Genomic DNA, 20,192 nt, shown 5'->3' on the forward strand with positions numbered 1-20,192 from the left:
GCGACAAGCGTATTCCTTCGACAAAGCTAGAATCGATTTTTTCCTCGGCAAAATTTCCAGAATTGCCGACATATTGCAAATTTAAAGACAAATTAAGTAAACAAGAAGCTTTTACTATATATAAATAATACTGGATCGTCTAAATCCGAGACCATATACTTAAATAATGTACTTGCATTTTTTAAATAGTAAAAATAAATTATTCTTAAACAGACGCAATTAATAGTCCAAATTCGACTGTAAGAGTGTTCAGATAACGAAAATATTTAATCATTCAAGATTCTTTCATCACTGATATCGTTATTTATGAAAGTTTTTTACCCGATAATAGACAGATGTAATTTTTGCTAGAGACGTGTAAAGTGAGTCCACACCGTCCACACTATCATTCATCTTTATTCTATTTATTACCAAGCAAGTTTCCAGTATTCCATCATTAAAACAACATTCTTAAAAAAGACCAGCGAGACACATTAACGCTGAAAAGCGCGTTATTACCGTTGCAGCCCGGCACTTCGTTTTCCTGCCGACCTCATTGTTCCCGCGCGCGAATACCGGCTTTTCAGAGACAGGCAGTTTCGGTAATTAGCGCTCTGCCTTGAAAACTTTTGCGATATCTTCGTGACTTCCGTGCCGCCCATCCTTTCAACGGATAATCCACCCCCTTCAATTTTCTCGTCCCGGCGGAATTTTCTCCCGACAGATGGAAAATTTCCGATTCGCAACCCGCTAAATGCGATAAGCGATTCTTGGCGGGACATTCGCTTGGTGTGACTCTTAACAGCGAAGGAAAGAGAAGAAATCGCGCGATCGTTTGTCACGCCCGGTCGTATATTGAGCGGCCGAGAAAACGTGTCGATCGGTCGATACATTCCTCGTAAAATTACTGATCTTTCATCCGCGAAATTCGTTCGGCGATATCTCAGCGCGGATTTTCTCCAGCCAGAGGGAGTTCTCGTTTCGTGTCCGACCGAAATATACGGCGGTCTGTTTCTACTTACGCTCGGTGATAAATTTCGCGCGGCTAATTAAGAAGAATTACGCTGTGAAACTATCAAAAACCGCATCGTGGCTGGTGAAATATTATACACGCAGTTATAAAAATTACAAATGTGCGTCCCATTAAGTGCAATTAACGGCGGGAAATTACGGATTTTTATGCGCGTTTATGAAGAAAGAGAAAAAGCTCGTGTTTCTCATCTCGTTAATTAACACCATAAAATTATAATAACTGTTGACTGTTTTAATGTATTAGTGCATTTTTGCACTTCCTCCCTGAGCTGCAGCTGCTATTTCTCACGTCATTTTCGGAGCAATCTGGTACACGTGCATAAATGCATCTTACGTACTTTGGCGGCAAGTTCGCGAGTCTTGATCTTGGCGCAGGTTGTTAGCTATAAGCGAGAGCGTGGGTTTAGTGTCATCCATTTACCACGGCGGCGGCGACGGGGCAGATGGGGGAAAAGCGAGTGGAAAAGAGGAGGACCCCCGCTCGCGATAAATGTAGTTGGCTTGGCTCTGCCCGAGCGCACGATCATTCTTACCGCCCTCCGGGCGTCCGAAGTCGTGGATTTAAAACGTCATTCCGCGGAGAACGGTCGATTACATTTAGCTCGACGGAGGAGGCGGGAACCTCAGGGAGAGATGGCGCACGATCTGATAATGCCCAAGACTGTTGATTTTTCCGCCGGCCTGTACCTCTCGTGAGGCATTCGAAACGCGCAAAATTGATCGTCCAGCCCTTCAACTTCGCAACGAATTACCACTCCACTCCGGGTACCACGGGTATTGACGTTAAATACATCCGAGAAGTAAGCGCTCGTTGTTGTGCTTGAAAATTGCGGAAATTTCGGTCGACGTTGAGAGAATTTAAACGGTACGTGATATTTCAACGATAGTTTCGACCGAAGTTCGATATTTCCTAAGGCTACAATCTACATCGCATCAATATGGATGCGAATATGAGCAGTCTGGACTCGCGGCATATATGAATTGTTAATTTAATGCATTAGACATTATTATTATTATTAGGAATAGAATTTTGCGGACGATTTGAGATTCCGGCAGAGTGGCCAGTTTAGCGTCCGGTGCGGCAGATGCGGATGCGTCGCAGAAAAAAAATATCCGGACATTGGCGCAAACGTCTTGAAACGCGAACAACTCTCGCGAGATTTACCACTGAAAAGAATCTAGGATTTTCAAATTGCGGCATGTTTATGGCGCGTGAAACTTCGGTGCTTCCGAGAAGTTATGTCTTCGTCGCAACTTTTCAGGGAACCCGCGTGTAATTTTAACACGTCCGAGAGTCTCTATGGAGGATATATCGCTATTTTCACCACGTTATTTGACACAAGCCGTGCTTTCACGCCTATCTGAAGCGGCGATGCGAAAACAATCGCGTAATTGTTCCAATATTCATTCTGTCGTATCTAGATATAAGTTTCATTGTTATTTATTATAAATTCACAATCGAGAAACAATTAAAATCGAGTAAAAATTAGTAGCGTATTAAAACCTGAACTACCTATTGAAAAACGAGCCAAATTTGGCCATGTACCTAATGTTATCAAAGCCAGTTTGTAGATACACGATGATCGGAGTTAGCGATTTTTGACTTGAGAAACTCAAGGTCGCACGTGAAGCTCGTAAAGTTGCATGTCACGGCATCGTCGCGCGCGATAGTCTGTCTCGTCTTTTTTCCGCTCGCCGCTACGTACCGTACGTACGGCGAGCGGGCTTTAAGGGACGGTGAAGGATCAATCGGGCGGAAGAGATCGAGAGACCGAGGGTGTTACGGCGAGACGGGATCGAGGGAGTCGGCGAGAAATAAAGGAGGCGCTTTCTCTCTTACCGGCCTTCACCGTGATTTCACGGCCGAGCACCTTGCCGACGCTATTCGACGCCTGGCAACGATAGACGGCCGAGTGCACGTCGTGCCGGTAGCTCTCCGCGCCGAACGGCAGGAAGTACATGGAGCCATTCACCAGCATCTCACGGATGTTCGGTATCGGCAGGACCGGCGAGCCGTCGCCCATCAGCCAGTCGATCCTCGGCGAGGGACTGCCGTGGGCCGAGCAGTGGATCATCGCCCCGGTGTCGTTCGAGAACTCCACGCTCGAGCGCGGCTCCGAGACCAGCACCGGCCCTTGGCTGTCCAGCACCACTCCTCGTCCTGCAACGGGAAAAAGCGAAACGTGTCAGAGAAAAGCAGGTCTTTTGTGCAAAACGAAACGTAAATAAAGTATGAATAGAATGTCGACGCAGTCAACTTTAATTTTAATTTTATGCTAAATTTTGAATGGTTTCCATCGAGACACTGAAAACTTTTGAGTTACAAAGAGGCAGATGATTTTTGTAAATTTAGTGAAATATTAAATTGGCGCGAAATGTTTGTCATGCTTGTCGGATAAAGTTGAAAATAGAATTTCAGTAGAATTGAAGCAAAATTGCTTCGGTGTATTCTTTCTTCCCCCGTCTAGAGAGAAAATGTTCAATTCCTTTTCAAAGAACTTTAGTTTTCTGGCTTTATTTAATACAAATAGACTTTAACAAAAGTGAAAAAGCGAAAACATTTCACAACAATCTAATATAAATGAAAGCACTTATTTTTAACCCTCCGTCTGTATACGTGAGTCTATGGCGTCTGAGCCACAATAATATCTGCTCGTAACCGTAAAACTTGCAAGCTTGCTAGAAAATATTAAATAAACGATGCCTGACAAAATGACTATAAAATCGTCAACTACAATGCAGACAGGTTAGGTCTCGTGAATTTTTTCAAATTTTTTAAAATACTTTAAGGTAGGGAAAAATAGCGTCGTACCTGTAAAAAAAAACATACAGACGGAGGGTTAAATTCGTGCGGACTTTACTTCTTCGAAACTTCAATCTGGCACTTAAAGACTAGGGTACATTTACTGCTTTGAACTTTTCAAGTTTGCCGTCTACTACTTCCAATTGCATAATTTACTTTCGCGGAGGAATGCGCATCTAAATCTTTCCCTCTGCGGGAATAATCTCGCATAGTTTTCAGAACAGTGGCAAAGCGCATCGCGGCGCGTAGCCGGGGAGAAACAATTTCCCATAAATCTCTGCCAATTTTTACCCTGGCTAAGAAGACGAGAAATGTTCCGCCACGAAGTCGAGGTACGACATTCAGGACGTATTCAGAGTAAGGAGTTTAGATAGTAGAATACGCAAAAGGGGCATGCGATACGCGACACAGAAAATGCGATGCGTAGCATACGCGGGCATTACGGTGGAAAATGCACCGAGACGATGCTACACGATTTTAAAAAGCGTACCGCTCGAGGAAACCATCCATCCGAGACACAGCAATAATGTCGATTCGGTCGTTCTCCGTCTGCATCGAATATCGAATCACGCACATTTGATAGGACAATCTATGTACCTCCTCCTTCCCCTCTTCGTCCTCGATACAAGAAATATTACCGCATGAAAAATCCACAAATGGTTGTCTGAGAAAGTTATTTAATTTCTATTTTTAGACGCGAACATTATTCTTTTCTAATAGAAGTCTATTTCAAATTATTATAAAAACATAAATGGACAATATTAAAAATTTAAATAAAAGTATTAAAAATAACCTTTCGGAAAAATCTATTTTCAGAATTTCAGAATTGTTCGACGTATCGACAAGTAGGAAATGAGATTGCGGCTCAATTATAAAAGGGCATCGATTCTTTCGAGAGGCGATATCGGTGCGATAAAAAGAGGAAAAGGACAAAATTATCCGATTTTCATATTATGTTAAAAGGCACAGGAGTGGCGGGTTCTTCGAATCCCGGACGGAAAGATTCCTCTCTCGGGTATCGAGAATAAAAATGCCGTGGAAGAGGGATCTAACGGATTGATCGCTCCAGTTACGGCTACGGATTCGAGCAAGCCGTCTTTTCATCGGCAATAAAACGTATATCGCGCTCGACGGCGCGCACACCCACCGCGTGTCCTCTTTCGCTCTTTCACTTCCAAGCTTCGGTTTCCTGCCCTGTCGCTGTCGAACGAGAGCGTATCCGGTTGGAAAATAATGTAACGAGGTTATTAACCCGCCGCGACACGATCCGCAGTATCAACAAATCTGAACGCGCATGTGAACCAAATTAGACGTTATTTTAATTTTTATGAATTAAATGAGAGAAATCCGTGGTACTGAAGAACGTAACTGTGGGAAGCTCATATTGTGGCGTTACTAAATTAAGATAAAAATTTTATTTTAACATTTGCAAAGTAATACCAATGGAACCAATTATTCTTATTCTCTTAAATGTATGCTGACGGACCGTAAATGCTGTCAAGAATAAAAGTTACGTTTATAATATCTCATGAGATGTGACGTCAGAAGCGAGAAATGTTGAGAATTGACACGTTGAGAATTCTTGCGTAGTATTTTCAAATAAAAAGATATTTGCTTAAAATAACACTATACAGATCACTTCAGCACACTTCGAAAATACTCCGAGTTGAAATTAAGTCTACCCCTTTCCCTTGACAGTTAATAAACACCCGTAAAATAAATGTAATACGAAATCTAGTCATGCGCCTGCGCACAAGCCTGCATCGTATCACATTCGTTTTACGGCTGTTTATTAACTGTCAAGGGAAAGGGGTAGACTTAACCTCAACTCGGAGTATTTTCGAAGTGTGCTGAAGTGATCTGTAGTGTTATTTTAAGCAAATATCTTTTTATTTGGAAATACTACGCAAGAATTTTCAACGTGTCATTTCTCGCTTCTTTCTCACATTCCAACATGGCCGCGACGAGTACCTACCCAGGAACCTTAAATAATAACTAAAAGGTATTATAAAAAGTGATACAAAGTCGTTCAGCTTAATTTGGCTTTGAATCTAAATCTTAACAAAAGATAACGTTTTATTATCCCGAGAATCGTATTGATTTTAATCATTTATCATAAATATACGCGCAGAAGAGAATTCGATTAAATTGTTGCTCGATCTGCCGTTCCTCCCAGCAAAAGGAACGGTAAAATGCGCGTGCACGCGTACACGTGTTTGACAACCGGGCGTATCCTACTTCGTCTCGCACGATCGCTGCATTTTCCAATTCCTCCCCTCTTCACCCCCATTGCCCGCTCGCTCTCGACAGAGGAAATCTGATAGAGGATCTCCGCCGCAGCTGATGCCAGCACTTTCGCAGCTTTATCCCCCGGAACTCCGGAACCTTGTTTTCTGGCGATCGACGAAGACTGTGCTCGAGGGGTGGGAGAAGGGGGATCAAACGAGATAGAGGCCGCGCGCGAGAGAGAGAGAGAGAGAGAGAGAGAGAGAGAGAGAGAGAGAGAGAGAGAGAGAGAGAGAGAGAGAGAGAGAGAGAGAGAGAAAGAAAGAGAGTGCAAGAGGTACCTGCAGAGATCGGTGCATTATGCATGAACGGTAGTTTGATAACCTGGACGCGTCGTTTTGCCCAGAGAGAACGTTGGGCGAGAACGTCGCGATACATGGCGCGCAGCATCCTGATACAGTATACTTCACGTATACGCGTACACGTGTACACGCACTCATACAGGCAGGACCGAACGACGTTTATGCACGGCGCTTCCTGCGTTCTACGGCCCCGATGCACCTGCGTCACCCCTTATAGCTATGCATCGGCACATCGTCTCTATGTCGCGTTTATACACGCGCCATCTCGCAACCCCCGTCTCTTTCTCTCTCCCTCTCTCTCTTCTCGGGTGCCACCCTTGTCTTCCCTGCACCCCTGCAACGATACCGGATGACGCCCGTCTCTCCGGCGCGAGTGACTTCCTACTACGCGTAGCGAACGATAGTCGCGGAAAACTCGGTGGTCTGCGGTCGATATTAACGAACTTTCGCTTCGTTAGCGGGGAATTTGCTAGTGGGAATCGTTAGTCGTGCGCCACGCTAACTCGACTTTGCTAAAAACGCGTATTCACACCTGGACGTTGCACGCGGTCGCAGTTTCGAGGAATTATTTGTACGGTGTATAAGCTCCTGTATAAGTTGCATTGCATGCAGAAGCAGAAGAACTTTATTACGCGTCTTGCCACTTCACTCGATGACATTGCAATTAATTACGAATGAAAAATAGCCGTGCAATTTTGAAAACGTATAATTATGAATTTTTAAATAGAAATTGTTATTAATAGCTTCACGTGGCTTGATATTAATTTTAATTTATTATAATTTTATTTTACTATGTTACTATAATTAATTAATAATCAATGCAGTAAGCGTGCTTCAAATTACGTTCAAAAAAATGTAAAGAAAGTACGAAATTATTAAGAAAAGTGTTAACATTTCTTTTTCTTATTCAGGAAGGTACCATCTTGTACCATCTTGTATCACCTGACATACGTGCGCATGTCATGTGAAACAGCTCGGAAGAACACTCCGAGAAAGCGCATAACTTCCTTCTGCTGGCAAACATCAAAGAACTTCGCCGCGAGCACGGAAATATGATATAATCTGACTGACGTAACGTTTGCGCAACTAAATATCCGGAGTACAAACATTTCCCTTCCATTGTCCTCGGCGACATTTTTGTAAGCGGCGACGGTAACCCGCGACAGGGCAATATTTGCCAAGTTTAACCGTGTCTCTATTCCCTTTCCGCGAGTCACCGGAAACGTTCGTATGCTGTAATTCGAGCGCGCGCCATTCCGCGCTTGCATTGACCATCTTGAATCTCTCGATGTCGCGCGCCTGAGAGAGGCACGTATTCTCGAATACATCCAGCGTGTACGGTGTATATTGCGCAGCACATTTGCGTGTGTCTCGCGACGTCTGCGACGAAGGAGAGACGCGATTCGCTCGATCATAATGAATTCCGTCTCCGCACGGTGAAAATTGCGATCGGCACGAGGCGCGTTCTCCGACGCGAATAAAAATCCAATTAAGCCGGCAGATTAAACCGCGGCATCTGCGGCCCCCTGTAATCGTTCGATTGCATTTCTCTTTCTGCGTACGTGTATTTTGCAATCGATATCTTATGACAAATCCGCAAATTATCTTATTTTTTCTAAATATAAGTGTGATGCGTTTTCTTATAATAGTTCTTTGGTAATATTGCGTTGAACTCAACATAAAACGTTGTGATAGCCTATTGCATAATTCTTAAAACATTCAAATGTGTACGCGATTGTAATCAACAAGCATATGACAATATAGTAAATAAAACCTCTATGAATTCCTCCAAGTAATAAAAATTCGTTGATTTGCGTTAGATCAGCCGATTAGATAAAATTGGGGATAAAATCCTTGATCTTCGCTCATTTGCGAGAATATTTTGGACCGCAAAGGGTTAAAATTTCTCGAGAGTTTATGTATACACGAAGTTATTTTCGCGATCACGTTATTTTGGAAGGTCAGCTAGGCCGGAGCGAGTGAACAATGCAGTTTGGAAATGAAATATTTTCGTCACTGTCCGCGCATTAGATGCGCATTGGACGTTGCCACGTCTGCCAAGCGCAACGTAACCTACCGCATCGGCATACAATAATGCACCATTGTTATGTGCACCGCATTTACATATACGCAATTTCGCACGCTCCAGCTCGCCCCCTCAGTTCAGCCCTCCCACCTCGCTCCACCACTACCCCGTTCGCGTTCGATGCTCTCACGTGACGTCGGGCAATCTCGCATTTACATTTGCGCGAGAATCGTGCAGCGAGAAAATAAACGAACACAACAATAATCGAATCCCCGCGCCATTTGTGCCCCCCTCCCCCTCCCCTCCGCGATTCCATTTCTAACACGGTCCGGGGCGCAATTTTACACTAATGGGAAATTAATAATAATGAACAAATATTTTTAACGTTTCGCGTAAAGCGTATGCATGTCACGTCGCAAACAAATCAATGCACAAATAATGCCATTTAATTACGGAAACATATTGATTTAAAACGCGAATAAATGTTAATCGTTGACGTCAGCGCGAATTAATCACCCGTGATCGTAATCAACGTTGATCCCAATTCGTCCGATTCGCGAAATCGCAAATAACAATAATTTATTAGAAAGGTCATTCTCCTCGCTCTCGCGCTTTTCATCTTCGGCCCAGTCATTAGCCCGGACGAGGCCGAGAACCATCCCGCGTTTACGTATCTGACCTAATGACCCTCGCAGCGCGGTGCATTATACCGCGATGTTACACTGTCGGCATGCGATGGTACGCATTATCCACTCCATTTTCATTCGACTATGTACTGTATGTCGACCTCGCCTTCGGCTACTTCAGCCTCGGGGCGCGCCATGTTCGACCTAAGATAGACATGGGTTTCATCATGTTAATGCCAGAATTGTTAATTCGATATAGGACCAATGCAATGCCGCAAATTAATCTCGAGTCAGTCAATCAATGACTAATACAATTACTTGTACGATGCATTTTATTAACTCCTTCATTTCGAGTCGTTCAACTGGATTATTAAGATTGAGACGAAATTATTGTGAAAGTTTCGAAGGTAATCAGAGCTAAAAGTTGCGACGTCTGATTCACCCCGATTGCACCGTCGTAATGTAACGTTTAACGCGAATTGCGTGCAATTTACTTTGCGATATAATTACAACTGCGCCCGAGAGCGCTTCGAGAATTGTCGTGCATCGCGCAAATGAATATACATCGACGCGCCTTCGGATGCTGCATTCGGATGCGTATGTTTTCCTCTGTATTTAGACGCACGTGCACTTTCATTTCGTTCCCTTTTCATCTCCCCAGCGTACATGCGAGATAGCCGGTACCTATATATTCAATTCCGTCGTACATACCCTCACGTACAAGTAAATGCACAGGATAAACAGGAATTAATTAATCATAGAGTTCGCCGTTAATTAATGTTCACCATCCCGCCGCGGAACATTAACTAGTGACAATTGAATTTGAGCGTAACGGTTCGATCTTAAAATTCAAAAATGTGTTAAGCATTCTCACAGATGTTTTGACTGTAAACTTCATCTTTCTTTGTCATAACAAACTAGAGATTAGACTGTTTTGGTAGAAATATCATTGATTATAATAGGAACAATATAACCGTGTGTGTGTGTGTGTGTGTGTGTGTGTGTGTGTGTACGTGCATCTATTGCTCGACGATAGTGAAAAGTTCAGTTTTAAGATTGCGATTAGACTCGATTTATCACATAATTTGAGCAAAGAAGAAGACGGGTGGTAATTTTCTGCAGGCTCTGTACATTATGAGCTCACCGTGAAAGTTTCAGTTCCGGGTGCGAGAAAGTTTCTTCCCCATATACATTGTAATTACGCTGCAGCATCATTTACACGCCGTAGTCACGTGCACCGTCCTCTGATGCATCTTACATCTCCGGCCGCCTGCGCTTATGGCTCTAATAGCCATGGTAGTTTGCAGACTATAGATAATTATGAGCTTAACAAAAAATGTACGATAAAGAGATCTGCATAAATCTTCTTAATGGATGTTATGAATAAAATACTCAGCATATAAAACATTCAATTACGTCTTTCTTTCCCAGTGTCACGCAGATTATTACGAAATTAATGTCGCAGGGATTTCGTGTAATTCGTTTTTTTTTTTTGCAAAATTCTTAGAAAATCCAAAAACCGGGATTGTGGAATGAATAAAAATTACACAATCTTACTAGTGATTTTGCAAAATCCTAGGTTCTGTCAGTGAAATTGTGAATTGAAATTCTTATTAATTAATATTTATAAATGTATGTATATAAATTATGTTTATAAATACAAATATAATTACACAAATTTATATTTATATTTATATTAATAATTTTTATTCATTCCACAATATCCCGGTTTTTTGTGGATTCCCAAGAAATTTTGCAAAAAAAAAAACCGATTTACACGAAATCTCTGCGACATTGATCCCGTTCCATTTATAATACGCTTATCATCGAAGTCCATCGTCATCAATAATTTTTCATCAAACTAACTATTGCAGCATCCCTTCGTGGTCTTCTTGCAAATGCGAAGATCACGGTACATGGACGCGTGCATTGTTCATGCGAAAACGAGACATTGTCACGCGGGCAGGATGTACCACGCTGCATATATGTGCCGATGTGCAATTATGCTCGGAGCTCTCTCTTTTCCGGGGTATCAGCGTTACGCCGGTACATACATACGTATCCGGTTTCCCTGTCGCGCGACACAACGTCTACACCGCAGGTGCAGGTGTGGATATGCATCCGGTTGCATAGGACCGCGTTGACTGTGTAAACGTTGCAAGCCACCACCGCGGCAGGGAGGGTGGTCGCCGAGGGGTGGCTGCTGCCTGCATTCTCGACGTCGCGTCTCTGATTAATTACAGATGCGCGCCGTTGCAGCGGAGGTGCATCGGCCTCCGGGGCATTATCACCGGTATACCGACGGAACCGTCAGTGACGAATTAAGGGACCGTCGTCGTCAGACGTGCGCCCCGGCTATCTATCTATCCATCTTCTCTCACCCGGTCGCCCTTTCTTATCCAGTCCTTATCGCGCGCGTCAACGTCGTCGTCGTCGTCGTAGCCGTCGTCGTCGTTGTCGTCGGGCGCCTTTCGATCTGATATATCGGCTAAGACGGATCGTTCCTGACAAGCGTCGTTCTGGAATGACGACGAGCGACGGTTTCCCAAATGCAAACGTTTCGCAGAGTCGAGGAATTGCGCGGCAATCCCGTGATTTAAGAAGTAGTTTTCCGATACGTTAATTTTATTCGAAAGGTTCTTACGAAAGATATTTTGGATGGGATACAATTTTAAAGGAATTCATGAATTACTTTGAAATCAATTTTTCTTCAAAAATGTATCTTTCGTGGGTTAATTTCATTTGCGTGGTTTTTTAAAAAGATATTTCAAAGTGTTTTTCTTGTAGAATTTGTTCAAGATTTTTTGTTCACAAGAAAGTAAAAAAATATTTTACTAATCTGTGTTAATTAATTTTAAATATTTTCAAGCATTTAGTTCAAACCGAATTTTTCATTATCGGTGAATAATAGACACGCATACATAATAGTCATATCAATAATATTATTATTATAATAATACTTCTACGGAAATATACTTAATATTCTTTTCTTAAAATAGAGATAAATAAAGTTTACGATTTTATGTTTTTCTCCTTAAAATACACTACATATTTAGTGTCTAAAGGAGACAAGCGCTGAGATAAAATCTTAGGAACGTGATTAAATGCAACTTTAGCCTCGTGAATTAAGTCACGGAAGGTCTGAGTAATCAGAATTTCTTATCTAGCGTTATACATAGCATCGCGATATTATTTCTAGATCTGCAATGAACTGTTTGCAGAAGCATTCGGTCGGAGAAACTGTGCGGCACGGCAAATCTCGCTGCTGGTAAATTAAGGGGCGTTAAATTGTAATTAAGACGCTATAGTCGCCGGGGCGCGGCTTAAATTTAAGCTACAGCTACGGAATGTTGACTTAAGGAACTGTAAAGTAAATTGAGCGAGCCGCGGCTTCGGTTTCGCGCATGTTTTCGTGTCGAACTTTCGTAATGTATCCCGGGTAGCACGTATCGTTCAGAAACGTTTACGAAATGTCTTACAAACGCTTATAAAACGTTACATACGTTCAAATAACATGTGCTATTTATATTATCATAGTAATTTTTCACATCACGATTAAATAAAAAACATTAATTAAGAGAAATATTTTAAAGAGAACGTGTACATATGTATACAGTAAAATTTAAATGAGAAAGCTCTGATTTGTCGTATAAAATATACAAAACGTATTACAACGTAAATAAAAATAATAGTGGTATAATCTCTTTGAATAAATGGCCTTTCTTTCAACATCAAAATCAAGAGTCTGATATATCGCATTCATGTACGACATGAAATATATGTAATCCAGAAATGTAATCCAGAAAAATGGCTTTTCGAAAGAATACAATTTGATGACTTAAAATATTGCATTGAAAAAAGAAAAAATACCAAGTACCATAGATATTTTATGTATATATACAATATAGAGAATATATATATATATATATTTACATATTCATATACATATAGAACATGTAATTTTTGTAGCTGTAAATGTAAAGATTTGTATTGAAGATCTGCGATTCGCAATTCTGAGAGTGGAAACATTGAAGTTAGGACCATCCAAACGCTGTTTGCTTCGTTATCGCTTTGATCTCGGTTTATCAAATCTAATCGCAATAGAAGTAAATTATTATACTCCTTTCTTTTATGCAGAGAAAAATACGCAGCGCAATATGCATCGATACGAGTATCTCTATACGTCAAGATATTAATTTCAGTCAGCTAAGATCTTTTTTTCACCTTAATATTACTGAATATTGCCTCGGATATCGATAATGTGATCTATATATAGTTACGCTGTTCAACTCCGCTGATCTTTCTATAAACTTGCATCGCTGGGCAATCACCGATCAAAATTCAACTAAACACGGATCGTCGATCATAGCTAGAATTAAACTAAAGTTTAACTAACGGCAATAATAATCAAAGCGCTGCCCGCAAAAACATCGTACAATATACATTATGGGGTGAGCGATTATCTTGGATATTCAACTCAAGGGAATATTCCGCGTTCGTTCTGTTGGTGTAGAACTTTCCACATGGTGAATAATTCAATATTATGTAAAGGAATATGAATCTCTCGCGATATCGTTTCCCGCAATGTAAATGCTGATAAATCTGATTACGCTATTCCCTTTCGTGTAATTCTCCTCAATTAAATGAAAGTTTCTCCGCAAGAGAAACTAGCTTATTTTTCCTCCGCACCTATATCCGCGCCTAATATTCCTTCGGAACACACTTCTCGAATCCGTAAAGAAATATGTGCTTTATTATATTTTCACATATCGAATGGTTAAAGAGAATTTCAATATTTCATAAAGCTACACTTGAAGCTTCACGTAAAGGTGTATCTATGATCATGGTTTTCTCGATCGATTTATCACGTTCCTCGGCGAAGATTTACGTTATTACACCTGGTATTTCGATGTTCGTGTCCACATACAAAAACAATTGGATCACTTAATTTTTCTCAAGATTGAGAGCCTTAATCGCACAACTTTCCCAATATTACGCTCTTGGATTGCGCTTCTGCGGAACTTTTCAGATTATTGGGCGTATATACTATGTGTCGCTCTTTGTGCTCGAGTACGTGCACGTTACATGGCCGCCGCTCTGTGTAGATGTATATGAATTTGCAGTTTGGGGCTGTGCATTGCAGCTCGGCGATGTCACCGATTAGGATTTTGGCGCGCGCTTAGAGTTTAGGAGCGTTTGATCTGGATCACGGTTAATTTCACCCCTCGGTTATGGCGCATAATATCGCCGCGACCCCGTTGCATCGGGAGGCCCGATTGGTCCACCGATTGATGCATACGCATACATACACGGCCGGCCCGATACATGCAAATACACGGACACGCAGCAGTAAACTGTCGAATAGAGCCGTGAGGCGGATCAATCCACTACGGAGCCATCGACTTCGGCGTGACGGTTTTCGTTCCAATCTCGTCAAATCCAGCAGCAGCCTGCATCACTTCATAAAAACAATACGGCGACGCCGCGCGCAGAGCGAAAAAACGTGTGCGTCCGCGATTTTTCGATACCGGCCGGCGCGGCGACGCGGTTGGCCGATTTTCCGTACCCCCGAACGAACAACCGAACGAGCCGGGCGAGCTGTATCGTTGTGAAAAAAGATCGGTCACTCCGCGTAGAATCCAGTTATTCCCTCGAGCTTGAAGATTTCGCTGATACACATACGTGTAGGTAATACGCGATACGTAGAAAGTTACGCTCGTTAAGAACAAAGAATAGGATTGCACGGATTTGATTTATAACGGAATCAATCCATTTCACTTGAAAGGTGTTTTGTTTCTTCACCATGTGGAAATTTCATGTTCTGCGACAATTGTTTAACCCGTTGACATCGCAGTTAGAAAGTTATTTCAAATTTTTTGAATCTCTTTGTGTGTGTGTGCGCGCGCGTGCGTGCGTGTGTGTGTGTGTCAGGTCTTCTATAAAATTTTCGTCCTAATTTAATTTTGTTCCCAGCGCTTCGAATAGAAACGCCGCAACGCAAATCGTATTTCGTTAAATAATTTCAACAAATTCGGGTGAACCCGCAGCAGATGTTGCCTCATGAAGAATCCACGCGGAAGATTGCCCCGCGCGTTTATTAACATCGCCCCGACTGTATTAAAATTCCGATACTTCTCTGAAATTTAGGACGCAGACATGCTAAAACAATTACAAGAGATATGCAACCACCCGCGGTACACGCTCTATTTTATCCGTTACTGGGTATAACAAATTCCGATATTCTCCGATATACGCGAAATAAATATCGGTATCCAAACATTGTGTTTGAAATAAATGTCTGACTTTAACTGACAAGTGAGACGGATCCATCCTATCGTTATAGATTTTTTGTATTTCTGCATAGTAATTAATCTCGTTGATATTGTCATTTTTTACTGTTTTACAGAATAAACATAATATTGCATAGAATGACATTTATATATTCTGTTGCTCTAAGAAAAATGTTATGACATATATTTTATTGTAATTGAATAATAAAAAGTCCGACATGGAAAACATATGCATTGGAAAACGCTTAATGGACGACACTTTCAATATGAGATAGCATTCTTCGAAAAAAAAGCTGCCAAATTACATTTGTCATAATTTAATGTCGCTTTCGCGATACTAAAATACTCTTGAGATATCTTTCGAAATAAAATACTAATGTCAAACAACTTTTAATGTAAATGTAACTTTTACAATATGGTTATTCACTGACACTATACAAAGCACCTAATTTTATCCAAATTGTTTAATATTTTGCAATCTGGGAAATTAAATAAAAATAAAAATATTTTGAAAACCTTATAACAATTATTTGATGTCTAATAATTTTCATTTGCAAAAAATTGTAAGAATTATTTCACGTCGCGTGGTCAGATCGTTTATTCTACACTCAATTCTGCCTGAGACAATCGATCAGTCGTGAGTTCCTCATTGATGATAAACCTCGAATAAGCCGTGGATGTTAGTGTGCTATGGAAGCATCATAACGTCTAGGACCGTCTTACGCGACTCACATGGAACAGATGGTTCCGATTGCACTATATAGACGCTGCATGCATGCACCGCGTATTCGTTCGGATACTATACGATCGAGGTTCGCTGTAAAAACGCAAACAAAAAGGAGGCGACGTCGACGATGAAATTAGTTGACGTCGCGTCGCCTCGATGGTTTCGCCATACCTCTGTCCGCTCGTTCATCCGTCTCTCACTATCGCATTCGCGCGTTCCTCGCCTCTATCCTGCGCCTAGTGTCCTCTCTTTCTCTCCTCTCTCATACCAAACGTACCAATTTTCCGTCTCGATTCCGCCGATTCCCTTCATCTTTTTCTGTCCTCCTCTCTCCCTCTTTTTCTCTATCGCGAGCGAATATATCTCCCTCGGCAGCGTCTTCATCCGACCGAATGGAAGAATCTAGGGAGACGGCAGCAATATCGGCGGAAATCGAATCGCAAAATGGAGAAAATGACTGCGAGTGCTTCCCCCCATGTCAAAGGGGGTGCGTCAAAGAGAGAGGGTGTACCGAAGCGAAAAGAAGACGAAGACCTAAGAAGAAGTGAAGGATGAAAAAGAGAGAGAGAGAGAGAGAGGGGGGGAGGGGAGAAGGAGGACAACAGAGAGAGAACAGGTAGAAGTGTACTCCAGAACGGATTAATCCGTTCGATCCTTCACCCAACCAGCTACCACCGCTTGATGCACGGACACGAGGATGTTGGCGCGCGTATGAGCCGCATTATCATACCAAATAGATTCGTAATATCGCGAAACTCAAAGCAAATGGATCATAATACCAGTGGAATGCGTATTTCGGCGAATTTCCTCTATCCTTTACGAGAGAAACACGAGTCTGAATTGTTATCACGAAACGGCTCGCAGAGGCTCATCTCATCTGTGCGATCTGTCAATCATCTTGAAATCCTTCCCCTTTGGAAACTATGCTAAACGGTTCCTATGAGCTTCCCTCGGGACAAGGTATTTTCGGTCAGTATACCCGTGATGGACGCAAATCCCACGAGTCGCACGCTGTCCGATTTTAGTCCCATATATTTTGCCTTTCCGTTACCAGTTGAAGTAAATACCGTCGCGCCCATCATTTATCACGCACGTTTCTTTTTCGCACAAAGTATTTTGTCGTCTCGAATTAATTCGGCTTAATTTTTTAAATCCCTGATAATAAATATTTCGGAAACCATTAAATATATCTTACAACATTATCATTAAGATAGGCACGTTCTACAAAGAGACGGATTACATTTTTGAATTATCTAATTCATTAATTATCTAACAGTTTTAGACATATTTGCGCACGAATGAAATGTGTATAGACACGTGCGTAACAAAGTTGGGCTGCAACAGTGGTCCAAGTGTCTCGGATGATGGTTAGTTAACTTGATGTTCTCCCACTTCCGTTCTCGTCGTTCGCGCTTCACGTCACGATCAAGCGAGTTTCCAAGTTTTTCGACAAGTTCGACGTTACGATGTCAACCGCAGTAAATCGAGATAACTGTTGCGACAAAGGCAAGTTTCGTGAACCAAACGGAATTCGGTTTATCGTTTATCGCCCGAAGATGAAGTTATATATCTTATATTGATCGGACCAATACACGGCTCATTCTATCAACGTAAATAAAATTTAAAAAAAAACATAATTTATGTCGCTTCACCACCGGCGCTTGCTCTCATTTGCCTTTCATTGTATCGATTATTGATTGTATATCTGCACGGAGAGAATTTTTTGTTATATTTTACCCTTAAATTCACTACAAACTTGGGACAACTTGGCAACCAAGGAATTTTTAAAATATACAAAAGACATTTTACAAACAACGTAATAAAAATTACCAAGCAGATTGGTAAATTTTGAAAAATTATTGAAATTTTCTAGATATATTTTAGTAAAATTAGTCAAACATATTTTATATTTTAATGTAATAGATATTAATATTTTTTATTATGGTAGATATTAATCAGAATAGCTCGCATAAAATTTTTGGTGGTACATGTTGTCCCACAACTACCATGATTTCAGGGTTTAAGGACGTTCTCCGGTCCTTATACTAGAGAAAATCGATTTTCTTAGGATTTTCTTGAAACTGTGAATATACGTTAATTTAGGTGTGCTTTATGCGTGGTATAAATTTCAGTACCTCTTCCGGTATAAAAAATAAAGATACTGAGCCTCAAAGTTTCAAAAAAAAAATTTAAATTTAAATTTTTTTTAGTTTTGGCATTTTTTCCTTATAGAACTCGACGAGAGGAGCAACTTTGGTCCTCTTGGCCAACCTCGTATCTCTTACCGTTTGGCCTGGAAAACCTTTTCATTAGTAAAAGTTGAAACTTTGAGGCTCAGTATCTTTATTTTTTATACCGGAAGAGGTACTGAAATTTATACCACGCATAAAGCACACCTAAATTAACGTATATTCACAGTTTCAAGAAAATCCTAAGAAAATCGATTTTCTCTAGTATAAGGACCGGAGAACGTCCTTAAGAGAAAATTCTCTCCGTGTGGAGAGCTTTATCAATTGTTATTGAATAAAAATAAATTACGATTACCGTGTATAGATAGACACGTTTTATAATTAATCTTACAATTATAGTCGTAAATTATAATTAATATTTTAGATATTTCTTAAATCTCGTGCGCGAGAAAGGAAGAGGATTTGAAAGTAAGAAAGAAATAAATATATCATAAACCGCTTATTGACAAAGTACAAGGAGAGATAGCATCTGCCGAACGCTTCGGAAAATCGCCTGGGAGTCGATGAAAAGGCACACAATGCGGCTGATCCTCTCTTAGAATTCTTTGTTCTAAGGGCGGAACATCTTCGAGAGAAAGAGAGGAAAAGAAGGAGGAAAAAAGTTGCGCGCGTTGTGCGGAAGAGGAAGCGTTTGACGACATCGTTGGACCGTTCTTCCGTAAACTGCTTAGCAGCAAATAGTGGCTTTAAGTTCTTTCGCTGCCAGGAGTAACTTTCTTAATCCCCCCTCTTAGCGGAGTTAATCCGCTCGATTAATGCTTTACTAACCTGTTTCTCGAACGAGTTCTTCCGTCTGTCGCTTAACGTTTTTAAGCTTTAAACTCGCATTCGCAAAATGTGCATTTATATAAATGCGACAAATGACTATAATATAGTAAGCATATTAAAAATCATGATAAAAACTGTCATAAATAATACATAAAATATTGATTCGGTTTACATTCTAGATGTTCTCAATTTCTAAATTGTCTTTCACAAACGAATAAAAATCGTCGAGATTCTCTTTCGCGCGTGAACGTTCATCACTTATCTGTCGCCGCCATCCATGGGTGCTTGCTAACACGTTGAATTAACATAATGCCCCGTGGCTGCGCGAAGCTCTTCGGGAATATTTCGATGCCGCGATACAATGGAAAATCGATCCGCGAAAGCAGCCAGTGGCGCGTGAAAACCCACAAGATGGGCATGTCGACGTGCACCGGGGAAGAGAAAGAGAGTTGAGCGGCGGAAGGGTTGTGCAACTCGAAAGAAATTCATTACTTACAGGGCCACTGAATGAACTCGCGATAAAAGCCGCCGTAAAGGGAATAAGAGGGAGCTAGAGAAAGGGGAGATAATTTATTGAACATTCGGGAATTCCCCCAAGCGTAGGAAACAGATCATTGTACATATGAATTAGATATGAGGAAGGAAGGGATGTACGAACAGAGGCGTCCGACTGCCTCAGGTATTATACTCAAGCATTTGACAAATAATTACTGGGTTTTATTACTATTTAGCGTAAAACACGATATTCAGAGTGTTCTTGAATCAATTCCATTAGGAGGAGAAAAACTTTCGATTACAGTATCGACTTCCGGCGCGAGAGGATCGGATAACAGATCGGACAAAAGATAAAAGAAAGAAAAGATAAATGAAAATTATTCAGATCAAGGAGATATTTTCTCCGAAGTGTCGATTTAATAAGCGCGCTTGCAGATAAACTTCCGCATTCATTGATTATTCCAGATAATTTCGAACCGACGCGTCCCAGATGGCAATTTCTTTCCAATCGGCTAGTTATTATGCGTTCTTAAATCGAGGAGAATTTCGCTGACTTATCTGGCTTTATCGCAGAAGCTCCCGCGGCTTATTGGAATCAATAATTCTAAT

At 41.2% G+C, this 20,192-nt stretch overlaps 1 protein-coding gene across 3 annotated transcripts in view; it reads right to left on the bottom strand.

Annotated features, from left to right (window-relative positions):
* Positions 1-20,192, bottom strand: part of LOC139774849 (cell adhesion molecule Dscam2) — a 166,484-nt gene that overhangs the window by 80,888 nt on the left and 65,404 nt on the right. For all 3 annotated transcript variants that reach the window (XM_071710345.1, XM_071710343.1, XM_071710344.1), the window contains exon 3: positions 2,852-3,172. In XM_071710345.1, coding sequence (XP_071566446.1) covers positions 2,852-3,172 — 321 coding nt within the window. The remainder of the gene's footprint in view (positions 1-2,851; positions 3,173-20,192) is intronic.

Source organism: Temnothorax nylanderi, unplaced genomic scaffold (assembly GCF_030848795.1).
Source record: "Temnothorax nylanderi isolate EJ_2023f unplaced genomic scaffold, tnyl_v1.0 TNYL_tig0088_pilon, whole genome shotgun sequence".
In the NCBI taxonomy this organism is placed as follows: Eukaryota; Metazoa; Arthropoda; class Insecta; order Hymenoptera; family Formicidae; genus Temnothorax; species Temnothorax nylanderi.